Source organism: Apteryx mantelli, chromosome 17 (assembly GCF_036417845.1).
Source record: "Apteryx mantelli isolate bAptMan1 chromosome 17, bAptMan1.hap1, whole genome shotgun sequence".
Taxonomy (NCBI): Eukaryota; Metazoa; Chordata; class Aves; order Apterygiformes; family Apterygidae; genus Apteryx; species Apteryx mantelli.
Window position 1 is genome coordinate 18,583,729 of NC_089994.1, and position 24,453 is coordinate 18,608,181.

The 24,453-nt window shown below is 50.0% G+C and overlaps 1 protein-coding gene across 1 annotated transcript in view; it reads left to right on the plus strand.

Moving 5' to 3' along the window:
- SGSM1 (small G protein signaling modulator 1) overlaps positions 1-23,519 on the plus strand; it is a 47,977-nt gene extending 24,458 nt beyond the window's left edge. Inside the window, exons 3-26 of the mRNA XM_067307350.1 lie at positions 3,478-3,640; positions 4,427-4,579; positions 5,157-5,224; positions 5,726-5,871; positions 6,379-6,510; positions 7,070-7,194; positions 8,234-8,296; positions 9,259-9,326; positions 9,790-9,953; positions 10,544-10,673; positions 11,819-11,998; positions 13,161-13,299; positions 13,743-13,807; positions 14,213-14,358; positions 14,998-15,126; positions 15,629-15,811; positions 17,754-17,825; positions 18,873-19,457; positions 19,665-19,789; positions 21,282-21,364; positions 21,783-21,892; positions 22,193-22,289; positions 22,714-22,881; positions 23,397-23,519. Of these exons, the coding sequence (XP_067163451.1) occupies positions 3,478-3,640; positions 4,427-4,579; positions 5,157-5,224; positions 5,726-5,871; positions 6,379-6,510; positions 7,070-7,194; positions 8,234-8,296; positions 9,259-9,326; positions 9,790-9,953; positions 10,544-10,673; positions 11,819-11,998; positions 13,161-13,299; positions 13,743-13,807; positions 14,213-14,358; positions 14,998-15,126; positions 15,629-15,811; positions 17,754-17,825; positions 18,873-19,457; positions 19,665-19,789; positions 21,282-21,364; positions 21,783-21,892; positions 22,193-22,289; positions 22,714-22,881; positions 23,397-23,485 (3,383 nt within the window). The 3' untranslated portion in view covers positions 23,486-23,519. The remainder of the gene's footprint in view (positions 1-3,477; positions 3,641-4,426; positions 4,580-5,156; positions 5,225-5,725; positions 5,872-6,378; positions 6,511-7,069; positions 7,195-8,233; positions 8,297-9,258; positions 9,327-9,789; positions 9,954-10,543; positions 10,674-11,818; positions 11,999-13,160; positions 13,300-13,742; positions 13,808-14,212; positions 14,359-14,997; positions 15,127-15,628; positions 15,812-17,753; positions 17,826-18,872; positions 19,458-19,664; positions 19,790-21,281; positions 21,365-21,782; positions 21,893-22,192; positions 22,290-22,713; positions 22,882-23,396) is intronic.
- Positions 23,520-24,453: the final 934 nt, after the last annotated feature.

Below are 24,453 nucleotides of genomic sequence, written 5' to 3' on the forward strand. Positions count from 1 at the left end.
CTTGCTCCTGGCCCTCCCCACAGCTTTGCAGCATTGTGAACGGAGGATCCTGAGGCCCCGTGTCTTGGTTGCTTCTCAAAGCTATGTGTTTGCGAAGGTAGGGCAGCCCTGGCTTCGTGTGTTCGTGAGTGCCATCTTCTGGCTCGTTATCTAAAACCTTTGTCCACTGCACAGGCTGAAGTCCATCTCCTTGGTAGAGAGCTGATGTGGGCAGTGTGGTCCTGCAGAGACCTCACTGTCAGTTCGGTTTTGGTGGAGAAGGAAGACTTCTCTCCAAGTTTTGAAAATGCTGCTGTGATTTGCTTGCTTGGCTGTTTGTCAGCATAACCTTACACTCCAAAAACAGAGCTGTGGCTTTGGTTCAGTGTTCCTGTGGCTTTTCTGCTTGCAATTCCGCTCCAGCCGGCTCCTCACCGCACTTGACAGAGGTTGGCAATTGCTGCTCCACCCTGCAGGAGGTCAGCAGCAGAGACCTGTCTAACCTTTGTGGAGATGTCTGCTCCATGGCTGGGCATAGTATGACTCTGAGTTTAGTCTCAAGCAAGTAGGACTATCTGTATCTACCACTTGTATTTCAGCCTTGGAGTACAGAGCAAAAGAGTGAAGGGATGTGGAGTGGGATGATTTGTGCATGTGCGGTGGAAAGGGAGGGTCTTTTTGCTTTCGTTCTGTCAGTCCTCTGGATCCCAGAAGAGCTGTCAGCTCCCAAAGCCATGAAGCGGTTGGGTCTTATTTTGCAGCTGCAGATGGTCCTCTGGGACAGGTGGGAAGACTTCTGCCTGCGTGGGCAGTGGTATCTGCAGCATGTCTGGATGCGAGGAGGGTTTGTGCATGGCTTTGTTTAAAAACTAGGTGTCCATCCAACTACTCTGAGTGGCTGTTTTGGGTGAGCGGAACTTGGCTGGCGCAAATGTGTTGCTCTTCTGCTATTAGCCCAGAATGTGTCTCGCAGCACACCGAGACCTGCAGTGCTGCGAGCCCTGCCTGCTCAGTGGTGAACTCGGGCATGGCACTAAACAGGGCAGAGATAATGAGACCGTCTCTCAGCCCTGGGAGCTGATGTTTACGGGTCTGCATGAAATGTCTTTTTCAATGATTCCACAGAGTTGTTCAGCTGTAGGAAAAAATGCCTTACCAAGCGAGAGGTGTATCAGCATCTGCTTGGCTGCTGCTGAGAAGGCTCGGTGCAGTTGTCTGCAACATTTGGTTTCCTGGAGGAGGAGGGGTGCCGGTGCGCTGGAAAGCTGTTCTGTCAGACCCAGATCAATCGCTTGCAGAACCGTGGGTTTGTGTAATTTTCCAGTGCTTTGATCAGCCTTTTTAATAAGTCTGTGTTTGATACTAGGCATCCATCCTGAGCCCTCCCGGGGGACTCCAGCAAGCAGATTGCCAGTGGAGCTTGTACGTGCGTGCATCTTTCTGTGGAGTCATCGCCGGTCTGCCCTGGCAGCAGGCTCCTCCGAGGCCTTCGCCGCTGGCTAGGCACCTTTGCCGAAGAGCCTGGCAGGAATGGGCAGGCGGTGGGCGCTTTCTGAGCGCTTGGTGCAGCTTTAGTGAGTGCCTGACATTGCCTTTCAGCCAAGCCCAGCGCAGGGCGTTAGGTGAAGCCTTGCAGGGGGGCTGTATTGCCGTGTGCCAGCAGCCACTCATTGCTGTCACCGTAGACCTGAGGGGGCACTGAAGCCAGACTGAGCTGTTAGCGTTGCCTGTTTTTCCTCTGCGTGTGGCTTATCCTCAGGTTCTCTATTGCCTTTTGATTTTTTTTTCAGGAAAAAATTTGTCTGAACACAGAGATTTTTGTGAAAAAGGTGCCCCGTTTCTTCTGCTGTTTTGGAAACGCTCAGTGTCTCTGTGCCTTGCTCTCTGGCTTTCTCCTTTTCACTTGGACCATTGCAGCACAGGGGCCAGGAACGAACTCTCCTGTTCCAGATGTACCAGTTCCTCAGACTGGACTGAAGGGAAACTTTAGCGAGTTCTGTTTCTTTAAAGTCTTCAAGAAACTTGTGGGGAGAAGGTCGTTCTGCCATGTTTGCATGCCACAAAGGAATCATATTGCGACTATGTTTACATAGCAAAGCAACTGTCCCACCTAAAGAAAATATAGCACGCTTTTCCTGTTAGTTGTCACATATCTGATATGTACGTTTTTCTGAAGAGGGGGGGAAGTTCTCTGGAGAGCTGCAGAGGAGTTTCACATCCCATCCTTTAGTCCAGTCCAGCCACCATCATTAGTAAGTGGACAAATTTCCCCTGAGCACACTGGGGAGCAGGAAGGGAGTCATCCGCTGAGCTCGCAGAAAGCTTGCCTGCGCTCTGGAGTCTGCTGTGTTGCTGGCAGCGCTGCCCTCTCCCGTGGCACTACAAAATCCTGCTGTCGATCCCAGGTTTGGCTGTGACTGCTAGCCCTATAAGCAAACTGCCTACTCGAAGCACTTTAAAACACATTCAGCTAGGGGAGCACAGCCAGATGCATTACTGTGTAATGGACAGCGGTGTTTAGCCTCAAGTTGTTAAACCACAGAGAAACTGTTTACTCCAACAGACTATAGCCAGAGTGATTCTGTATGAACGAGCACTTGGCAATTCCTGACCTGTGCTATTACTGCCACACTGTGAGCCAATCGCTCCTCTGCTGGGAAAATCACCACTCTGATAAGAGAGACCTTGCAGGCAGCGAACTGGAAGCAGAATGCGACCCTTCTGCATGCTGAGATTTCCCAGTGTTAGCATTGATTTGTTTGCATTCAGGATATTGTTTTGTGGAGCTGGATCCTGGCATTTTCAGAACAAAGAACTGCAAGCATAGGAGTCTGCGTCCTTTCTCTCACCCTGTTTTATGAAAGAACAAAGTGGTCTAAGAAATTGTAATCCAGGCTGCTAGCTTGGCATGTTGGTGCAGACCGCTCGCTGTTGGTTGTATAGAGGACCACCTCTGTTGTGTGAAAGATGCACGTTCCCAGTCTCATAAGTTCTCCTCAGATTGCTGACTGGCCAGATAAAATGAGTCTGAGATGGGCTAGTCTATCTGACTAGTCCCTTTCAATGATTTCACGGAGACCCTGGACCTCCTTTAGCAGGCATAAGTTAACTTTCCTTCAAAATACTTATGTCTTGGCATACCCACAGTTCATGTTCACGTGTGTTAATCTAGTGCTTTTATTCAGACTAGCCAAATTTCTAATAGACTTCACCAAGCTCAATTTGTTGTCTTCCATTTTGCAAAACTGAAATAATATCTCTCTACAGTCAGCAGAGCTGATGGCTCTGCAGGCAGAAAGGCCTGCTGCTTTGGGTCAAATGACATCTGGGTACCTTGACCTTCTATCTGTTTAGGCAGGGGCTAGAACATGGGATTGATTTCCTCTTGGGAAACATTGCTGCAGAGTAATATCATGCATGCAGCAAGGGACAAGCAGTTTGGCGTAAGTGCAGCACAGCTCAGAGTTCTCCTGCAATGCTGACTTTGTTTTGTTGCAGCTGCTGTGGAAGCCTGTGTCTTGTATGGGTTGAAGCGGAGGGCGGCTGGATTCCTGCGCAGTAACAAGATAGCAGCTCTGTTTATGAAGGTGGGCAAGAGCTTTCCTCTGGCAGAGGAGCTTTGCAAGAAGGTGCAAGACCTGGAGCAGCTTATTGAGAATGCGTAAGGCACCAGCATTCCTGTTATCTCACAGGTCGCTTGCGTTTTGGTGTGGGTATGGGTTGCAATGTTCAACTTGAGCCTCTGCAGGGGGGGATTGCTCTTTCAGTGGAGCAGAGTCCTGTCTTGGACTGTTGGTATCTTGAGTGAACTGGCTGCTTCTCTAGGAAGCAACCCTAGCTATTTACTGTGTCCCTTGTCCCATACCTCAGGGACTGCTAAGCATGCCTGCTCCTGAACTGTCACAGTTGATGGATCAATACACTATGTCAACTGGAACCAAATTTGGTTTGCCTCAATGTACAGGGCTTTAACCTGCAGTAATTCAACTGCTGTTTGAAAGTGACTTACTCATCCTTGGACAGGTACCAGGGAGAGGGATGAAGCAACTACCTGAGGGCAGGAATCTTTAAGCTGTCCTAAGATAAGCTTCTTTGCTTAAACTTCTGTCTTCAGGCACCAGTGGAAAAGGTCTGTGGGTTTGAGAACTCTACTGAGGCAGAGACTTCTTCCAGGATGCCTTTATTATTGAAAATAGATTTAGTGAAATCCTTTTCAAATGTAGATTTGGGCCTTCTGGAGCAGGGAATGGACTGGCTGAAGGGAGCAGTCCCCAGAACCCTGTCCCCTACATGGTTCCCTGGGCATGCCCCAGCCATCACAGTCAGCACCATTGAAAGCCTGACCTTGTGCCCCACAAGGTGCAGTGAGTGTGCTGGTCCTGTGCTCCTGCAGTGCTCAGTGATGTGAGCCAGTGATGATGTTGTCTTCTGCCTTGTGCCTCTAAAGACGAAATCAAGTCCAAGGCATCCCAGAGAACGTGCGCAAAGTGCCGAAGCTGCCCAACCTGTCTCCTCAAGCCATCAAGCACCTCTGGATCCGCACAGCCCTCTTTGAAAAGGTCTTGGATAAAATCGTGCATTACTTAGTTGAAAACAGCAGGTGAGTGCTGGCACAGGCCAACCCTTTGCCCCTCCCAAATTGCTACCAGCAGCCCCCACAGAGTCTACAGCTTCCAATAGTGTTGGAGGTGTTGCTGGCTGAGCTGCAGCCAGGTGGGCCAGAGGGGTCCCTGAATGGGACAGCCCAGCTGTGCCCAGGACAGGGCCTCCAACTGATACTCTGCTGCAGGTACAGTGCTGCTGGGTACAGTACACTCACTAAAATAAAGACAGGCATGCTTGTTCTGCTGATGGCTGAGTGTTCAGCATTTGCATCGTCCTTGTCTTTCTCTAGCTTTTGGAGACTGCATGTCAAGGTGTCCTGTCCTGGGGAGGTTTCATCTCCAGCCCTGAGGATGTTTTCTTAAGAGATGGTGATGCTTGCAATGTTCTGCAAGAGGTTTATTCCCCCAGAATTTCACAGCTGGCAGGAACAGCCTGTAATAGGCTTCTTGTCCCCTCACCAAGGAGGGATGCAGAAAAGGGTGTTATTGTGGTTTCAAACCACTGTCTCTATCCCTTTGCACTCCCAAGGGGCTGAAATGCTACAGTGTTCTGCTCTCTTTTATTTCTTCTAGTAAGTACTATGAGAAAGAAGCTCTCCTGATGGATCCTGTGGATGGGCCAATTCTTGCATCTTTATTGGGTAACGCTTTCCTCTTACCCAACTTTCATAGCTGACTTTCCAAACCTGTGTTCCCCATTCTGTGATGCCAATGCAATCGCTTTTTAGCGAGAACTCTAGAAAACTTAGTAGCGCTGGACAGCTCCTGGAGCTGTGGAGCATTTATAAAGAGCAGTGCACCCGGCTGCTGGTGGGAGAATTGAGCCTTCAGGAATACTGACAGGCATAAACCAGCGCTGAAGCCTGGACCTGGAGAGTAGTAAAGTGCTGTAATGCAGGGCTCTGCGTGCATATGGCTAGTCATGTAATGGGTTGGTTGTCTGCTCACTGCCAGGGGTGGCTGAATTTCTCTGAATTCTTAGCTGCTGTTACATAACGCAGCAATGTGTACTGAGCCTGGAGCTTGCTGCTTGCCATCCCACCACCTCTGCTCTGAGATGCTGGGCTCTGTGGATCTTGGAGAAGTGTCGTACTGATGGCTTCCTAATACTGACCTTGTCTGCGATTTCCTTCCCTGTGCAGTGGGGCCCTGTGCACTGGAGTACACCAAGATGAAGACAGCTGATCACTTCTGGACAGATCCCTCAGCTGATGAGCTCGTTCAGAGGCACCGGATCCACAGCTCGCACTGTCGCCAGGACTCCCCGACCAAGCGCCCTGCGCTCTGTGTGAGTGGAGACAGATGACTGGGATGGGCAGCCTCCCACAGCACTCCTCCTGGGGTGGATGGGCAGCGCTGTCCAGGGTTTGAAACTTCATCTGTTTGAAAAGAGCTGTTAAGCCCTCTGATGAGAAAAGGTAGAAATGTGCAGTTGTTTGAAGTCTTCAAGCTGGAATAGCTGAAAGCATGGGCTGTGGAGGGTGCAGGCTTGCTGGAGCAGTAGGGGCACTGCATCCTCGAGTTTCTGTCCTTTGGGAACAGCATATGTGAATTAAAAGTGAAGGCACTTGAAGCTTGCTCTGTTTATTGCAAACAAAGTGCAGTCCTGGGGCTTTTGTAAGTACAGCCTTGAGCTTGGCTAGAGCCCAGAATCCTCTTAGAGGACACAAAGGAAGAGTTCTAACAGTGAATTTCTTAAGTGTGTAAGTGAGGGAAAGAATAAGCTTTCAGGATAAGCTTTTCTAAAGCAGGAGATGTGTGTGCTCGGCTCACATTCATAGCTGATCTCTTCCAGATTCAGAAAAGGCATTCGAGTGGCAGTATGGATGACCGACCATCACTATCTGCGAGGGACTACGTGGAGTCACTGCATCAGAACTCCCGAGCTACACTCCTGTATGGCAAAAACAATGTCCTGGTGCAGCCAGTAAGTACCTGATGGGGCATCTGGGCTTTAAATTCCTGCTCTGCTCCCCTCCACGTAATTCTGTCCCAAGACGCTCTTTGATGGAGATGGGGACAGGCTCATTTTTAGTCTGGGAGTGCAGCAACTAGACTGCATTTGTTGAGGTCCTGGCAATATGGATCCTCCTCGTGGAATGGAAGATCTCTGCTTCTGTCTGAATACAGACAGGCTCCCTCGTCTGCTTACTGTAATCAAATAAATAAAGCACAACTGCTTACATGGAGCTGCTGATGGCTTGCCTCAGCTAGGCAGCTGCTCTCAGCCTCTTGCCAAGCCAGTGAGGTGTCCTGCTAGCTCTGCTGGGAGATTTTGCAGAGTCACCGCAAGTTTCTCACTATCAGTGAGTAGATGGGCTCAGGGCAGCAGGCAGGGCCACGTTACAGTCCAGGACTGTGCTCCAGGACATGCGTTGGCCTTAGGCAGCATGAGGTGCCTCACTGAGCCTGGGGCCTCTGTGCTTCTGGCATCTTCCAGGCTGCATCTCACCAGCTCACTCTTTTCCTACATTACCTTTCTAAAGCGAGACGACATGGAAGCAATCCCGGGATATCTGTCCCTTCACCAGACTGCCGACATTATGGCACTGAAATGGACTCCCAATCAACTGATGAACGGCTCTGTGGGGGATCTGGACTATGAGAAGAGGTGACTGGCTCTAAGTGCATGCTAACACGGGGCAGAGTGGGGAGGCAAATGACCCTGGAGGTTCAGAGCTTGGATCTGGGGTTTGCTGCCCTCAGTGAGGTTTTTCCACTGACTTCACAGAGCAGAACAATCTTCCTGAAGTTTATAACAGAGGGTGGGAGAGGGAAGGAGGCCTGTGGTGATGGGAGATACGAGCTGTGAGAGCTGGTGCGAGAGGCTGTAGTAGAGCCCCCCTCTGCTGGGAAGAGTTCGGCAAGGTAACTGAAGAGGGTGTTTATTCTGAAAGATGCAAAATCAGTTGCTTTATTGCCCTCAGTGATTTCCTGGGGAGAATGCACTCTCTACACGCTACACCGCTTTCACATTTGTACTTGTTATTACTGGTTAATCTGGGGAACTGAAGAGCTTGTAAACAGGGGAGGAGTATCTGCAGCGAGAGAGGAGACATGAACAGTTCCCAAATAACTATACCTCAGTAACAGTGTGTGTGCCATTTCATACTGCTATTTATCAGTGCAGTCTGAAGTTGATCTTATGTGGAGGTATTCAAAGTCTTTCTGGATTTAATGGAGTCCCTGGATTTTTTTTCCTCTAGTAGGGCTGAAGTCTACTTAGGAGAAGTTTACTTGATAGTATGTATTGCGATGCCCCTCCATCTGGGATTGCCATATGTGCTGGGGGTATTTCTCTTGACAGCAGCAATCCTTTTAACAAACTACCGAATCATGCCAGACCCCAATTTGCCTGAAAAACAAAACAAAGCAAACAGAAAATCTCTTTCTCCTAGTAAATGCTCCAGGAAAGCTGTAGCATTTAGGACATAGCATGTTTCTTTGGCCTGGGGCAAAAATCTTCAGCAAAACTTGTTTTCAGGTTGTTTATTCTCAATTATAGTTCTTGGGTTTTGTTTTTCTGTGTTCCTTTCATCTTTTCTTTACTCTTGGCTCCTGGGGGCCGTTTCATGATAACTGGTACCCTCCCCCTAAATTGCTATTTTCATCTCTGCGCTACTTTTCTGAGTTCTTGGCTTGGGCATCAGCCTAAGCTCTAAAACTTCCCAGTGTCAAGATGTGACCAAAGAAGAGAGGAGCCAGATGACAAAGTAAGTATAAGTCTCCTAGGAGTGACTCTTACACACTCCTCCCCATCTTTAACTCTCCCTATGAGCTGTTTTATGATGCCTTTATTTTAAGCATTATTTTTGTAAAGTGACAGATACTGATTCTCAGGATCTGGAAATTTGGGGCTTTTTGCGATGAAATAAAATGTTATTAAATGCTGACACCCTCATAGAGCAGTGCTCTTGCTAAGCTCTCCTCAGAAATGAAACTCTACATGAGGCATCTTTTCTCCTGGAGAGATCCTCTTCCCCCAGCTTCCTCCTGGTGTCTCTCTGTGGCTCTCTGCCCTGTGTTGACCAGCAACACTCCCAGCATGTTCTAGATTTGCTCTAGAGGTGCCTGTGCTGGGGGGGCGCAGTTCTGAAGCAGAAGCAAATGGAGCCAGATCTATTCTGAGCTTTGAAAAAACACAAATTGTTAGGGTTTATTCCCTCTCCCTTGGATAAAGGAGCTCATCAGAGCAGCAACCCAGGCTCAGACTGCACTACATGTTCTCTTGGGGCTCCAGAGCTGCTTATACCAGGTTCACAAGGGTCTCCTAGCACTGCAGCAGGGCAGGAGTCATTTCCAGGGTGCCTAGAGCAGAGTGCTTGGCTCTTCAGGGCTCTGTGCCCCTCTCTGGGGGGACAGGATGCATGCCAGGATGCATGATCACATTGTCCATGTCGGGGAATGATGCGAGGGTAGAGGAACAGCCTGAGGCAGGTGGGACTAGACATGTTCTGATTGAGTTGTAGTAGAAAGGGGGCAGTAGCTGTTTCTGGAGGGATGTTGTTACTGACTCGGGCTGGCCTTGTGGCAGTCGCTGCTGCTGGGGCCACATCCTTTCTCTACCTCCCCAAGGCATTAGGATAGCTGGGGGCAGGATCTGGAGTGGATGTGAAGAGAAGCAGAGCTACTTGCATCCCTGAAGTTCAGGGCTTTTCCTCTTTCTCTGTTCCAGTGTGTACTGGGATTATGCCATGACTATTCGCCTGGAGGAAATCGTCTATTTGCACTGTCACCAGCAAGGTAAGGCCAGAGTGTGGGGGGCTGCTGGACTGGATGGTGTTGTGTGATGCTTTTATCACACTGACATTTGCATCATTGTATTTTTGGGGTGTGCTGTTACGGGAATGTTTTGATTCAACTACAGGGCAGATGTCCTGAGACCACAGGGCAGAGGTTCTTAGCGCCAAGTTGTTGCTGCTGTGCAACTCCTTCTTGGAAAACCTTTAAACCAGCTCTTGTCTGTGTTTCTTGGCTGGAAAGGGCTTCCTGCAGAGCAATGCTCTGTGGCTTTCAGGGATGTGATCTCCCAGGCTGGCCTTCTTCAGGGCCCCAGACATGTTATTGACTCAGGGAAGATTCCAAACAAGGAGGAAAATCCTGGTGTTTTGTATACCAGAAAGACAATTGCCCTCTGCATTTTTGGCTACTAATGTTTCCCTCACTTGTGTGTGTATCTTCTCTCTGCTGTTGCTGTTGCTAATAGTAGACAGCGGTGGGACGGTCGTCTTGGTGAGCCAGGATGGGATTCAGAGGCCTCCACTGAGGTTCCCCAAAGGGGGGCACTTACTGCAGTTCCTGTCCTGCCTGGAAAATGGCCTCCTACCCCATGGGCAGCTGGATCCACCTCTCTGGTCGCAGCGGGGCAAGGTAGGCACCTGGGAACTGGACTTGTTCCTGAGGACATGGCATTGTGGGTTCTTGCTGATGTTTCCCTGTGGAGTGTCTCAGAACAGATCTAATGGGGAGGACCCTCTGCCTAGCATTATTGGCTGCTGTATTTTAAATGACAAACCCTCCAAAGTAGGAAGAAAGGGCAGGCTTGAAGTATGGCAGTCTGGTTTAGCTCATGCCCTTGAGGAGCTAAACACGCACTTCTGGGCTAATCACAAACCATTTGCAATGCATGGCTCTTATGAGAAGAGCACGATCTCCACACCTGTAGGAAGGAAGGAGGTATGGGAGCGCTATCCACAAGGCATGGTAGGTTTAGGTCCAATGGACCTTGTCTTGCCGCATGGATTGTAGCAGCTGTGTGCATAACCAGGGTTATTTATTCTCAACATAAGCAAAAGGTCAGCCCAAAGACTTCCCTGGCTAAGGGAACATGCAAACATCAGCCCATGCTGACAGAGCATGTGCTTTAGTCAGGCAGGAGTTTGGAGAATGAGGTAGCAGCCACACTGCCCTGCAGGTAGGGCATGGGGCAATTTTGTGAAGAGCAAGTTTTATTCACCTAGGGGAAGGTGTTTCCCAAGCTGAGGAAGCGAAGTCCCCAGGGCTCCTCCGAGTCTGCGTCCGACAAGGAAGATGACGAAGCCACAGATTATGTTTTCAGAATAATCTACCCGGGGACACAGTCTGAGTTTGGTAAGTGTGTTGGCAGTGAGTGTTTTGGGTGGGTTATCACTGGGTATATGAAAAGCGCAAGACCCAGCGTGGACAGACATATTGCAAACTGTACTGGGAGGTGGTTCCAGAGAAGAGTTTTGCTTGTAGCAGTACTGCCTTTTATTAAAAATCATGTGTTTTTTACCTTTTGCTTGCTCCTGAATCCTTTGTTTCTGCAGCTGTAGAACCAGATACAGATGCCTGTATGGTTGGAAAAAAAAAATCTTATACATAACCTCAGTAACAATGTTCACTTTGATCATGTTCTTGGGCATTCCTCCTCCTTCAAGGAAGCAGGTATCCATGGATGGGATCAGTTTTCATCATTAGAAGCCTCCCGGTCTGATTCTGCTCTTGCTATCACCAGGCCAACTAGGCAAGCACTCTACTAAATCCAGCTCTGTTCCTTCTGCCTTGCTCCTGCAGCACAAAGAGGTGGTAGCAGAACCCTTCTCTGTGTACTACCAAGCTTGACCCACATATCTTTCCTCCCTAGCTCACAGGGCAAGGGAGGTGATCCTGCCTGACTCACAGACCAGAAATCTCTCTTAATATCTAGTTCTGAATGATCTGAACAACGTGTTTGACTACATCCCTGTCTCCGCTCTTGGGATACCAAGAACACTTTTACAATGGTCCCTCTGGAAACATTGTAGATGGTTTTTATAAGAGGAGAAACCAAGAGTGTAATGGAAGCCTGCTGGAGTGCTTTTAAAAAGCTATGAAATTTGATCAAAAATCTGTTCCTACACTTTTGAGGCTAGAAGGGGCCTCACGTCTCCTCTGACTCCTTCATAACATCAGTAAAAATTATTCTTAGTTCCCCCTGCCTTTAGCTGAGTAACACAATTAAGTGAGTCAGAAAAAATCTGACTGAGGCTAAAATAGCTGATCGAGATGGTCCTTTCTGTAGCTTCCTTTTGATCTACTCCATAAAATTCCATGCTGGAGGCCAAATTTTCTGTTAAATGAATTGTTTAATCTCGTCAGCTGGCGTCACTGAGGTCTGTGTGGTGCCTGTGGATGTTCCCAGGAGGGGGATGGAACTGCATCAGTTCTTTCTTTACATATTATTTCTTCCTCCATTCATTTGTGCCTTTGTCCTGTCTCTGTGTCTTCTTTAGTTACCATTAATGGTAATTTTCATACATTCCTTGCTTCTGTGATCTCCGTCACTGCTGGGAGAGGAAAGATCCTGAGGACTCCAGCTGCAAGCAAGATGGTGGTGATCCCCAAATGGTCTCTGAGTCTCCTCACTGCGACCCGACCTCCCCTTGCCACTTTGGGGGCCATTCGGCATCAGTGTAATACAGCTGTCATTTGTGTTTGGTACAACTGCTCGCTTGTGCTGTCATTTGACAATTCCTGCAGCAAGGTGTCCCTTGTCAATGCTGACCATAAAAGACCTATCAGCACCTGCTCAGGCTGAGGCAGAGGGAAGAGGCTTGAGTAAGAATATTCCAATCTTTTTCCTGCCAATATCAGCACTTATTCAATGTCACAGGCAGGGAGAGCTGGTGAGCCTCACAGAGAGTAAGCCCTCTCCCAGCTGGAAGCTTGAATTTCTACCGTGATTTGATTTCCGGTGAGGAACAAATAGGATTATTCTTCCCTAATCTTTGTCTGCATCCCACAGTTCACCACCATCATGATGCCCCTGTCCTAGGGAGGCCCAAGACTAAAGGGCCTTTCCAGGTCAGAAGAGCAAGCAAGCTGTACAGGGGTGAGGGTAGGGGGATTCAATGTCTCAGGGCTGTCTCCTCACCTTGCACTATCTCTGCACCTGGCAGGCAGAGTTTGCAGGGCAGTACCTTGGCCTTGCATTTAAAAAGCAAAATCTGAGGCCTTTGCAATAGAGCTTCTGAGTTTAAGCAGGGATTTAGCAAATGACAACATGAAGAGCTGCTTGTTTCTGCTGTCCCTCTCAACTGCTTCATCAAACTCTTTCCCCCGCTGCCGGTCTTGTGACTTGGATGCTCCTCTCTTTCTCTAAGGCTCGTATGGGATCCGGATGTTTGAAAGATGGGGCCTTTTTTCTTCCAGTGATCCATGCTTCCTGGGACAAAGTTTCATCAGGTTATTGCTTCTCTTTACGCTGGAGCCTGTTGCAGCCCCTTGTCTCGAGTCTCTCTGGGTTGGGTGTTCGTTTTCTGCCTGGGTTGGCACTTGGTGGTTCAGGATGAGCTTGCTGAAGGCACTGGACTTAAATAGCAGACGGTGCTCTCTTGCTCTCTCTCATCAGTGTTCTTTGTTTTCCTTCCTTTCTCCTGAGCTCATCAGTGCTGGTGCTGTGATCACCTGGCATGGGTCCTGCCTGGTTATTGGAGTCTCCTTGGGAAGACTGTGGGATGCTGCATTCACTAATCAAAATTTGCCTTTCTGTTGGCCTGCTGTGGCCCACTTGACTCCAGGGGCAGTGCCAAGACAGTAGCTGATGCTCCTCTCTCTCTCTCTGCCCTCTTGCAGTGCCCCAGGACCTGATGGACACGCAGGGTGGTGGCCTGCCTCCCATGTGGCAACCTAGCACCCGCAAGTCCTCCTGTTCCTCTTGCTCTCAGAGCGGCTCCTCTGACGGTGGGCCATCCAATGGCTGCAGCCATGAAAGGTATCTCTAATGCTGCACTGATAAACGCAGATAAAATAGAACAAGGGTTACGGTTGAAAGCCCAGCTGAGTTTGGAGGGCTGAACTAGTGCAGTTATGGTGCAAGTTGTGTCTCCAGCTCACACTCAACTCAATTGTCCAGGGACTATTCGCAGTTGTGCTGGCTGTGGGCAGCCTATGGGATGTATCCAGGGTGAAGTGAGGATTGTCTCCTGGTCTGGGATGTCTTGACTGATCCCAAGCTGAGCAGAGGTACAGGACAGGTGATGCTTCGGCACCTGCCAGCCCGGCTTCTCGGTGGGACCCCGTGCAGCAGGTTGACTTGCTCTCTTGCCTTTTCAGATATCTGCGAAGGCAAAGCTGGAACAGTCAGATCAGAGCAGAGGCCGAGAGCATGCATGGGAGCATATCCTCTCCTCACATCTCGTATGTTTTTATTGGCAGAGCCCCGCTGAAGCTCCTGTGTGACAATATGAAGTACCAGATCCTCTCCCGAGCTTTCTATGGATGTGAGTACTTGTCTTCCCCATGATGCCTCTTGAGATGTGTGATGGGCCAGGGGTAAGTCCTGGGCTCAGGACTAGGAGCGGTGCTAAGGCAGCAGGGTAGTGGCCAAGGGCACTGGATCAAGTCTGTTGTATGCAGGGCCACACCTAGACATGTTCAGGATTGGGAGCAGACATTCAGGCTCTGATCCTCAGATTTCGGCCCGGTGAGCAGTGATGCTGATGGTATAAGACAACAAAATACTGGCCTGTCCCGGTAGACTCCCTGCTTTGCTGGTTAGGCTGGATGTGGCTTCAGAGGCTGTCCTTTGGGGACCAGATTCACCAGAGCTCTTTTCTGCACTTCCTCTTGTATTTCCTGTGACCCCCTGAGTGCTCCAGGTGAATGTTTGCTTCTGCTTGATGCAGGGCTGGCCTACTGCAGACACCTGTCCACAGTGCGAACCCACCTATCTGCATTGGTTAACCACAACATTGTGTCTCCTGATGTGCCCTGCAATGCTAGCTCGGGACTGACTGTGGACATATGGCAGAGATACCTGCAGGACAGCACGGTAGGGCTGGCACTCTCAGGACATGCCAGTTCTGGTGGGCGTGGGGAGTCCAGGACAGGGTCACTAAAGTGCTTGTGGCACAATGAAGTAAAGCAAATTATTCAAGATCTTCCCCAAAGAAGAGAAGTCATACAACTTGCCCCAGGCTGCACAGGGCTCCTAATCCGAGACACGCAGGAGCCAGGGAATGAAGGCTGCTGTCTGTCTTCAGCACTCTCTTATTTTGGCCTGGTGTGCGGCAGTGTCCGTGGTGCTGCCCCGAGTACTGTGCTCTGGTCACTTGAGCAGGACAGTGCAAGAGCTGTGCCTGGTGCTGCAGCCCTGACATGCTGCTGGAGCACAGAGGCACAGCAGTGACCTTAGATAACTTTGGTGAGCCACTTTCCAGCTGTAATGAGCCAGTATTTCCCAAAATGTCTATCTGTGGGGCCTCTGGCTGTACTTAGGCCAAAGTGGAGACCTGAGAGAGCATCTGTAGCTCTATAGGAATGGGCAGCGAGTTTGTGGGTGTTCAGTGTCTCAGCAGTACTCTGGTGCTGAAAGGTGTTGTGGCCCAGCTGGGGTTGCCCTTGTGTCTGCCAGCCAAGGGGCTCCAAGTCCTGTCTGTGTCTGCGCAGTGATGCAGAGTTCTCCCCACAGAGTTATGAGGACCAAGAGCTGCTGCGGCTGATCTACTATGGTGGGATCCAGCATGAGATCAGGAAGGCTGTCTGGCCCTTCCTTTTGGGCCACTATCAGTTTGGAATGACGGAGGCAGAAAGGAAAGAGGTCTGTATGGGTGTACAGCGCGCTCAGCAACCTGGTGCATTGCATTTGTGTGCCCTGAAAGTTTCTTAGCTCTAAGCATCCATATACCAGAGTCCACACTGAACCCACAGGCCATTGTGTTCCCATGGTACTGGGGCCATAGATAGAAGATGGGAGAAAGATCCAGATGGTCAGGAAGTGATAGGACCAGGCTTGAAGTTCCTATGTGCAGCTGCCAGTTGCTCAGCTTCAGAGTGCCCTGTTCCTGTCTGGAACTCCTTCAGGTAGGAAGGAGGTAATTATCATTTTCCAACCTAATTTTTGCAAGGTTTCCTGGGTCAGGCGCTCTGATTGGCAGAGAGAGCAGGTCAGACCAGGTGATTTATGTCCCATCTAGCCATAGTTAGTGCAAGCATGCACTTAACTCATCCCCGCAGGGCTGTTTTGGGGGTCGAGGAAGTGCTGGTTTCTGGGCTATTCCAGGGGCAGCTGCTCAGAGACCCACTGTCTCCAAATGCTGCAGGCTGATGACCAGATCCGCACCTGCTACGAGCATACCATGGCAGAGTGGCTGGGCTGCGAGGCCATCGTCCGGCAGAGGGAGAAGGAGTCGCACGCAGCAGCTCTGGCCAAGTGCTCTTCTGGGGCAAGTCTAGATTCCCACATTCAGAGGATGATGCACAGAGATTCAACTATCAGCAACGAGGTAAGGAAGTAGGGGACTTGGGAAGGGCCGTTGCCACCCAGACACCATTTCAGCCTGTACTACAGGGAGGGATGGAGAGAGTTCTTCAGCCTTGCTCACCTTCCTCCCCTTATCTCTGCCTGCATCTGGGCCCTAGGCCTCATTGCTCACTGTAATCCATGCAAGTTAGGATAGGAGCTTTCTCACCTGTTTCATCTGTCTGCACAGGCCTGTGTACACCTTGCCATCATGTGGCAGACCTGGGACAGACTCGGGCCCCAGGCACCTGGCTCCATGGGATTGGGTTATGGTGGTGTAGTGAGGAGACAGGTCCACAGCCCAAACCCAAGTGTGTGGAGGGAAGAGCCTCTGAAAGGAAAACAATCTTGGGAACAGAGTCCAGTGATTGTTTCCATGTGGATTTTGTTCTTGGAGAAGAATGACTGGGCAGGATGGGCTGCGAAGGGACTGGTGACGTGCCGGCCGTGCTCTCCCAGCAGCCAGAGGAGAGCAGCATGGCTATGGGCAGGAGGAGCCCTGTGTAATGGGATGAGCAGTACCAGGACCTCTGACCTTGTGCTCGCCCACGGGAGACAAACACAGGCCAGGCCAGAAAGGGCCCGGTGGGTGCAGCACTCTGAGCTTTGTGCCTACCCCATGGAAGCTTCATCTGGCTTCCTCTTGGGAGTTGATGTGGGTATTTCTGGAAAGAGATGAGGTTAGCTCCAACCACGTGGGCTACATGTGTGTATACAGAGAGTGAGAGATGCAGGGAAGGCAAACCAGAGCCAGGATCTGTTTGCAAGACCTGAGGTGACACAGCTCTCGTGGGTGAGAAGCAGAAGTGGGCTGTTCAGTCGGCACTGCTGTAGCTCTGTGAATCATTCTCATCTCTGCAGTGTCTCCTCTGTCGTTCTTTTTCTGTATCTGTCTGCCCTGTTCCAGGGACGTGTGCTGACAGGGGAGCTGACAGAGTTAATACATGCAAAGTTTCACCCTTTACCCATTTTAAAACCTGAAATTTCCTGTTATAAAATGCTCCCATGGAAATGGAGGAAAATTATCGCCCTTCCTCTCTCCATCATAGCCTTTCCCAGCAAACACCCACAATATTAGGGTGGGGACAACTACTGCTGTCATTCTGAAAGCGTTGTGTTTTCTTAAAACTCTATTGTTTCTGTGTGACGTAATTGCAACGCTCCGTATATCTGGATTTGCGTGTAGTGTGAGCAGCTGCAGGCTATGGCACAGCAATATCCCTTGCACAGGGGCGGCTTGGATAAAGGGAGGACTCGCTCCAAAAGGAAGGCTCATTGCTCAGAGGGAATCCACAAGACAAGGCACTGAGTTGGTTGTTGCAAAGCGCAGTGCTTTCTTCTGTGTTTCAGCTGGAAGACTGAAAATGGTGCCATTGACTTTTAGACACTCTTGACTGAGACTGGCTTGAAGCATCAATATTTGTCTTTTAATAATAGGAAAAAGCATTAGTATGTTTAGAGGGATTGTTTTACAGCCTGTGACTTCATCGTTTGTGTAAACTAAGATCGTGTGAGTCTCGTTGCTGCCAAATTAGGACAGGGACTAGTAGAAACTTGCACTCCAGGGAGACAGCTTGACCTCTCTGAAGGCCAGAAGAAAGCAGTTCATTTCAGAACCAAACCTACAGTGTTTGAACAACTGAACTGGCCTGGGACTTTGTTTTTTATCATCTTCTCCAGCAGTAAATGTCAGTTGCTCTTTGAGACAGGGTGCTGGGCTGTGTGACAAATCTGCACAGCAGAGTTCATGTGAAGTGAATGTGTTCTGTGGATCAAATCTGAGAATTTATTGCATGCATTTTCCATTCATTCTTTACATGCAGATGTGCCCACCTCTGTTAGTGTGGCTTCAACCTCTCCCCGGTTCCAGCACCGGAATGCTATGCTTTTTGCCTTTTCACTGGCCTTTTTGCTCTCTCTTGCAGTCTTCCCAAAGCTGCAGCTCTGGCCGACAGAATCACGCCCGGCTGCAGAGCGACTCCAGCTCCAGCACGCAGGTAAAAGGCAGTGCTTTGTAACCTCTTGCCCAGTCACACGCTGGCCCCTCGACAGCCTAAGGCTCCCTCCCCCAGCTTGGGTTGATCCCTAGTCTATAGCCATAATGATTTCTGGCAAACCTAAGCCATATTCAGGGGAGCTCAGTGACTTGCGGACCTGCCTCTGGAGCCACTGAGGTCAGAACTGTGTGCTGCTTGGCCGTGTTTAATATTCACCAACCTGCTCTGCCCGGACTCAGTGAAAGACCTACCCCCATGTGGCCTTCACACTTGAGGGCCCCTGGCTGCTCCATGTATTACAACCATGTGTTTAACCAATGTGTTTAAATGACATTCTGCCCACTATATTATGCTGAGTAGAGCATAGTTTTTTGGAGCAGGGACTGTGGGCTGTGGTTTGTGGAAATGATCAAACACTGACCTGCATATCAAAGTGGGGGAGCCTAAAGGCTGGGGACTTCTTCAGAATTGGCCCTTCACTGTGTCCAGAAACTCCTCTGAGAGTGTGGTTAAAGTGGGACAGAGGAGCTAGGTGTTCTGGTTGAGGTCAACTTCCACTGCAGTGAAGATGTGGAGCCACAGCCGAGCGCAGCACTAGTAAGTTAAAATGTCTGAGTCCTCTGAGCTTCTTTCTACTGGTTGCCTGTATGAGACCTGCACAAACCATGACTGTCAGAGGGCCTGGCCCAGCCCAGGGCTGCCAGCTGCAGTGAGCGATCCCTGGACTTGCATGTAAACATGTTGTGTGCTGCGCTGTTGCTCAAGCATCAACGTGCCCAATGTTCCTATGGGACTTGTGGGTCACTGGGTGCTGGTCAGCATCCCATTTTGGGGCTAGAGTGCTAACCAGAAACAAGAGCTACTTGCTGCTTACTTGGCTGTCAATATATTTGTGTGTGTGTAGGGAAATGCCCTCCTACATACAGTCCTCTTCAGAGCAGAGCTTGCTCCCTGCTGCCATTGGGAGCGTGGGCATTACGTCCCCAAGAACTGCTGAGTGCAGAGGACTTGCCTGCTCTTATGGGGCTCTCTGCTTATGCTGTGCAGGTGTTCGAATCAGTTGATGAAGTGGAACAGACTGAAGCAGATGCTCAACTGGAAGATGGCAAACAAAGCAAGATTTCCAATGGGACAGTTCCCAACGGCATGTATTCCCCTGACTCTGGCCATCCCTCTTCCCAGAACTTCTCCATCACATCAGGATTCTCAGAACGCAGCTTCAGCAATGAAGACAGCGCCCTGGAAACCAACAAATCCTCAGCCAGTTCCCAGGGAAAGGCCGGCGGGTCTGATGTGCCAGCCCCACAGAACTCGCACAGTGCTCTGCAGGAGGACAAGCTACAGGGCCAAGACAGCCTGGAAGGTGAATTTGCCACCAGTGGAGGCATGGACTTTGTTCGAATGGGTGAGAACTCAGCAGGAGTGCTGCAGGATCGTGATGCTGTGGCTCTGACTGTGGTAGAGAGCTGGGCAGACAGCGAAGCTGAAAAGCAAAGCTTGGTGGAGAGTGAAGATAACCTCTCTGAGGAGCCAGAGATGGAGAGTTTGTATCCGCAGCTGGATTCGCTGGCTGTAGCTGATCTGGCTAACAATGAAGCGTCCCCTGTCTCCCTGACGGGTGTTACCTACTCTGTAAGTATCTGCTTGTGATGTTCACTGACTAGGTTTCTTTGTGGGTGTCTCACTGTTTACCTGCCTTTGCCCTGTGTTAGTCCTGCAGTACGTGCACAGTGGCTCTGCACCTTCCACCCAAGCTCTGCCCTGTTGCTCCTTTGCCCTTGCAACATTCCTGTTGGTTTTTATTTGAAAATAAATCAACTTTGCTTTTGTTTTGGGCAGCCAGAGCTGCTGGACATGTACACTGTGAACCTGCACCGCATTGAGAAGGATGTGCAGCGCTGTGACCGCAACTACTGGTACTTCACCCCTGCCAACCTGGAGAAACTCCGCAACATCATGTGCAGGTGGGAACTGCGTGGGGCCAGGATGAGGGCCTGCGCAGTCATCCCTGCAGACAGGGTCTGTCCAGGAACAGGCTCCGGACAGTGGTTGTTGATTTCCCAGAATTCACCTCTTAATTTTTCCAACAATCCTAATGCACCTTTCACTCAGTTTGAGACTGGAGCTTGAGACTCTTTGCTTTAGTTACTGAGTTTTGCCTCCTTTACTTCTTCCCCAACACCCCTTCATCATCACTAGAGCTGGTGGTCACACAGGGCTCCAGGGGCCTCACGGTTACCAGGCTGAGGAGTCCCACAGTTCTGCCTTGTGCTAGGAACTGCTTACCCTGCGACTCTGCCGTGTGTTGGAGTTGTGAGCCAAAGCAGAGGGCTCCCTGTCTTGCTGGCAAGCTCCCTGGGGCTGCCTATGCCTGCTGCCTCACAGTGTTAGCATCGCAGCCCAACTGCTTTTTGGAATATGCCTGGAAAATATGTTGTAATGAGGGCTGGCCTGCAGAGCTCTAGTGCTAATGAGAAAGCGTCTGAAAGAGATAGCCTCGTGGTTAGTGCCTAAAAAAGAACCCAGGAGACAGGAATACCTGGGTAGGCTTATGATTTTTTTTTTTAATTAGTTCCTCTGACTAAGAGGTTTCTGTGTGACATTTACAGACCCAGCCATCTCCAGCTCAGCCACTGTAGCTGCTTCAGACGCAGTGAAAGCTAAAACTTGATTACTCATATTGCAAATACGAGGAGAAACAGCTATTTTATTAAAGCTGTCACTTTATCTGACAGTCAGAGTCTGAGATCTCTGCTGAGATGAGACCTACAGTACAGCAGATTTTGGAAGACCAGTGGGCAGGATGGAAAAGATTGTTCCTTGTGCCAGCAGTGCATCTGAGTCCTTTCTGAACACATTTTGACTTGCTACCAAATATGGGAAGATATCTCTGCAGGGCTGATTGCTCTCTAGGACACTGAGTCCAGGGGAGCAAAAGCAGGCAATACTGTGCAGAGACAGGCTTTCTGCTAGCCGAGAGGATGAATCAAGGGGGAAGGATGAGGATGAGAGCTGAATTAACAAACTCTGTCAGTCTCTGTCCTTTGACAAACCACCCCACCACGTTGTGCTTTCTGATTTCACTTTTTCCTGCACTGATCTCCCTGGAATGGCCATTGCATGGCGTTGATCTAGGGCTGCGCCGTGCATGGCTTACCTGAAAGTCCTCCAAAGAACTTAATAGTTTACAGCCTGGCTGTAGACACATGGGGCATAGGCACAACAGAGTAAAGAGGTCTGATTTGCCCTGCCTGCTGTCGTGTGCTGATGGCAGCATGTACAGAGTGCCAGCATACGAGGAGCGAAGACAGGACATGTGCAAGCAGGTGACAAGGCAGGCTGGGTCACTCGTGCACGGGCAGACTGGCTGAGCCCACGTGTGCGAGGCAGGTGTAGTGGCTTAGCTCTGCTGCATGGGAAGGGTTCATGGGCCGCCTTTCCTGCTCTCTCACACAGCTACATCTGGCAGCACATTGAGATCGGCTATGTGCAGGGGATGTGTGACCTGCTAGCCCCTCTCCTGGTCATCCTGGATGACGGTGAGTGGGTGGCTCTGCTCAGTTTTCCTGGTACCTTGGTGGGACTATGTGGGGAGGATTTGCTGGGTGAGTTCATCTTTGCAGCAGGAGGGTCCCGTGCTCAGAGGTGTGGAGCAGCTAATGGCAGGATCCTATTTGTCCTTTCTGCTGTCTGACTTCCAGTAGCCCAAACTGGGGACAGTATGTGTTCTGTACCCTGCCATGGTGGGACTGTGAGACGCCTTTCGCAGTGTGAGCTGTGGCCTGTGTCTCCAAGGCCAGTCCCTGCTGTGCGGACAGTGGAGGCACTTTCCTCTGTGTGTGCGAAACGCAGAGGGATATTCTGTTGCTCCTGGATGGCTGGATATAGTGATGCATGAGTATAGGTACAGCGATGTCTGTCCAGCAGAGCAGTGACACTCTCTTTTTACCTGTGCAGAGGCTCTGGCTTTCAGCTGTTTCACTGAGCTTATGAAAAGGATGAATCAGAACTTCCCCCATGGAGGAGCCATGGACACCCACTTCGCTAACATGAGATCTCTGATCCAGGTAGGTGGGTCCTGGCACAGGGACGGCAGCCTCTCAGACCAGCAAGAGAAAGCTGTTCTTGGGCAGGGGAGCCTCAGTAGGAGGTGCTGAGGGGAGTTTTCTGTCATGGGAAGCAGGAGGAGAGCAGGGAGGTTGTAAAGACAGCCTGGAAGTAATGTGTGACAGGGTTGCAAAGGAGGGAGAAGCTGGGTGAAAGATGGTGTGCATGGAAGGAGAGCAGTGGGAACGGAGGGAAGGAAATAGAGGAATGGCTGGTGCCTCCAATGTGCACTGATGATTTTCCTTTGCTTTTCTTGGCAGATTCTAGACTCTGAGCTATTTGAGCTGATGCACCAGAATGGGGATTACACTCATTTCTACTTCTGCTACCGATGGTTTCTCCTGGACTTCAAGAGAGGTGTGTGCAGGGAGGGAGACAGTCGAGACCAGCAAATGGGAAGGGAAGGCTAGGTCTGCTGTGCTTCCACCTTTCTAAACATGTTTTGACTCTGCAATTTCAGTTGTTTGGACTTAATTTTTTGCTGTGTGTTCCTGTTCTGCTTTTCTCTGGTAGATTTGTGGCTGATTTTTTTTGTCTAGACAGACCCTGTTTCCCCAGAACTGGTGCTGAATCTCTACCAGATTTGTGTCCTGAAGTCTGACCTGCTGCAGGCCAGAATATTTGTCTCTACAGATGACTTATTTCTTCCAATTGGAACTGGCTCTTGTGGGAAGAAACTGCCTAGCTTGTCTTCCCAGAGTTGCTGTGAACTCTGTGAATCGGGATGGTTGCAAGCCATTGCCTGGTTTAGTAACTGCTGGGCTTTTTCCTTTGTTCACAGAACTGGTGTATGATGACGTCTTTGCTGTCTGGGAGACCATCTGGGCAGCCGCACATGTTTCCTCTGCACACTATGTGCTCTTCATAGCCCTGGCTTTGGTGGAAATGTACCGGGACATCATCTTGGAGAACAACATGGATTTTACAGACATCATCAAGTTTTTCAATGGTACAGCTTTTGTTCTGTTGGGCTGAATTTGTGGCAGCTCCTCAGATGTAACCTGCAAATGTCTGTGATGAGGTTACATGGCTGACTATGTCAGTAAATGTTTAAAATTAACAGAGCAGCGTTTGGTTGTGAGGCGCTGATATTTGGAACGTGATGCTAAAGGGCAAGGCTCTGAGGGGTCATATGGTGCTTGGGGAAAGCCAGCCTGCCATCCTAGGCAGCAGCCTACTTTATGTTGCTTAAACACCTACTGTGCTTAACACGAGCTGTGAGCGTAGGCTATGATTCCTGCTGGCACTAACCATCCAGAGATGAGTTGGTTAATAACGGCCCTTCCGAGTCAGATGTCTCTAGAGGGGACTGTGCCTGGGGACTCGGACACAAATTGGCAGCTTCAGCTGCTGTCTGAAACTCATCTGTGAAACGGACAGCTACGAGGCTCGGGGGGACTCCTCTGGAGAGGCTGGGCTGCCCTGCTCGAGGCTCTTCATGGGTTCCTTCTGTCTGTATTCCAGAAATGGCTGAGCGGCACAACACCAAGCAGATCCTGAAGCTGGCTCGGGACCTTGTGTATAAAGTCCAGACTCTGATTGAGAACAAATGAAGGACCTGGGGAAGATGAGGCATCCAGATGAAGAGCTGGGACTCCCCTTCGATGCTTCCTCCCCCTCTCCTTTTTCTTGAAGTGCCAGACCCGTGGAAATGAGGTAGCTGGACACGTATTGCTTTCTAAAGTGGAAGTACCCTTAGCTCTCAAAATGCTGTGTTCAGTGTTAGGTCAGGGAGCCCCGGCTCTATTCTTCTCAGCATTCTTCAGTGACTTAACCAAAGATCTGTACAATTGCATTTTATCGTTAAAGACTTGCTTTGGAAGCAGAACCCAGGCAGTCACTTCCTTGCCTTGCTGCAATAGAAGTGCAGCCTGTGTGGTTACCACCGCAACTGCAAAAGCAGTTGCCAGCATCCCAGGTCAGAGCTTGGGGTCTGGGAGAGCAGTGCTGCCAGCCCTCCTTGGGGCTGACTTGGGCTCTACAGCCTTTGTTGCAAGGAAATAAAGCTGCTTCCTTTGACAGCAGTTACTCTGTGGCACAGGGAGCCCAGCCAGCCGTGCAAGCCCAGGCAAGACAGGGACGCTCTCAGTACTCTTTTTCTTACTAGCATTATGAGGTTCTACCAGTAACAGAGAGGGACTTTGGTCACAGAAGTTCCTCTTCTTTTGACGTTGCCCCTTGGTGCATAGCATCCCCTTTAAATTTTTTTAGGAGTCTGTTCTCCCTCTGGGGTTTTTTGCATTTTTTGTTACTATAGTATTTGAGCACACAGAGTTTCAGCTCTGGATGGGTTTTCAGAAGAGCTCTGAATTCAGCATCGGATTTCTACTTCAAAATCCAGCCTCTGTAATGGGCTCTGAGCGCTAGAAAATCTGGTCCTAACCTCTTCTGGGAACTCTAGACTTGAGGTTTTCATACCTGCCTTACTCTAGCTGCTTGCATTAGGAGTCTGGTCTCCCTGTCGTTCCTGCAACCCGTGGTGGGGGAAAGCTCCTTGGAAGGCAAGTCAAAGCTCCCGACT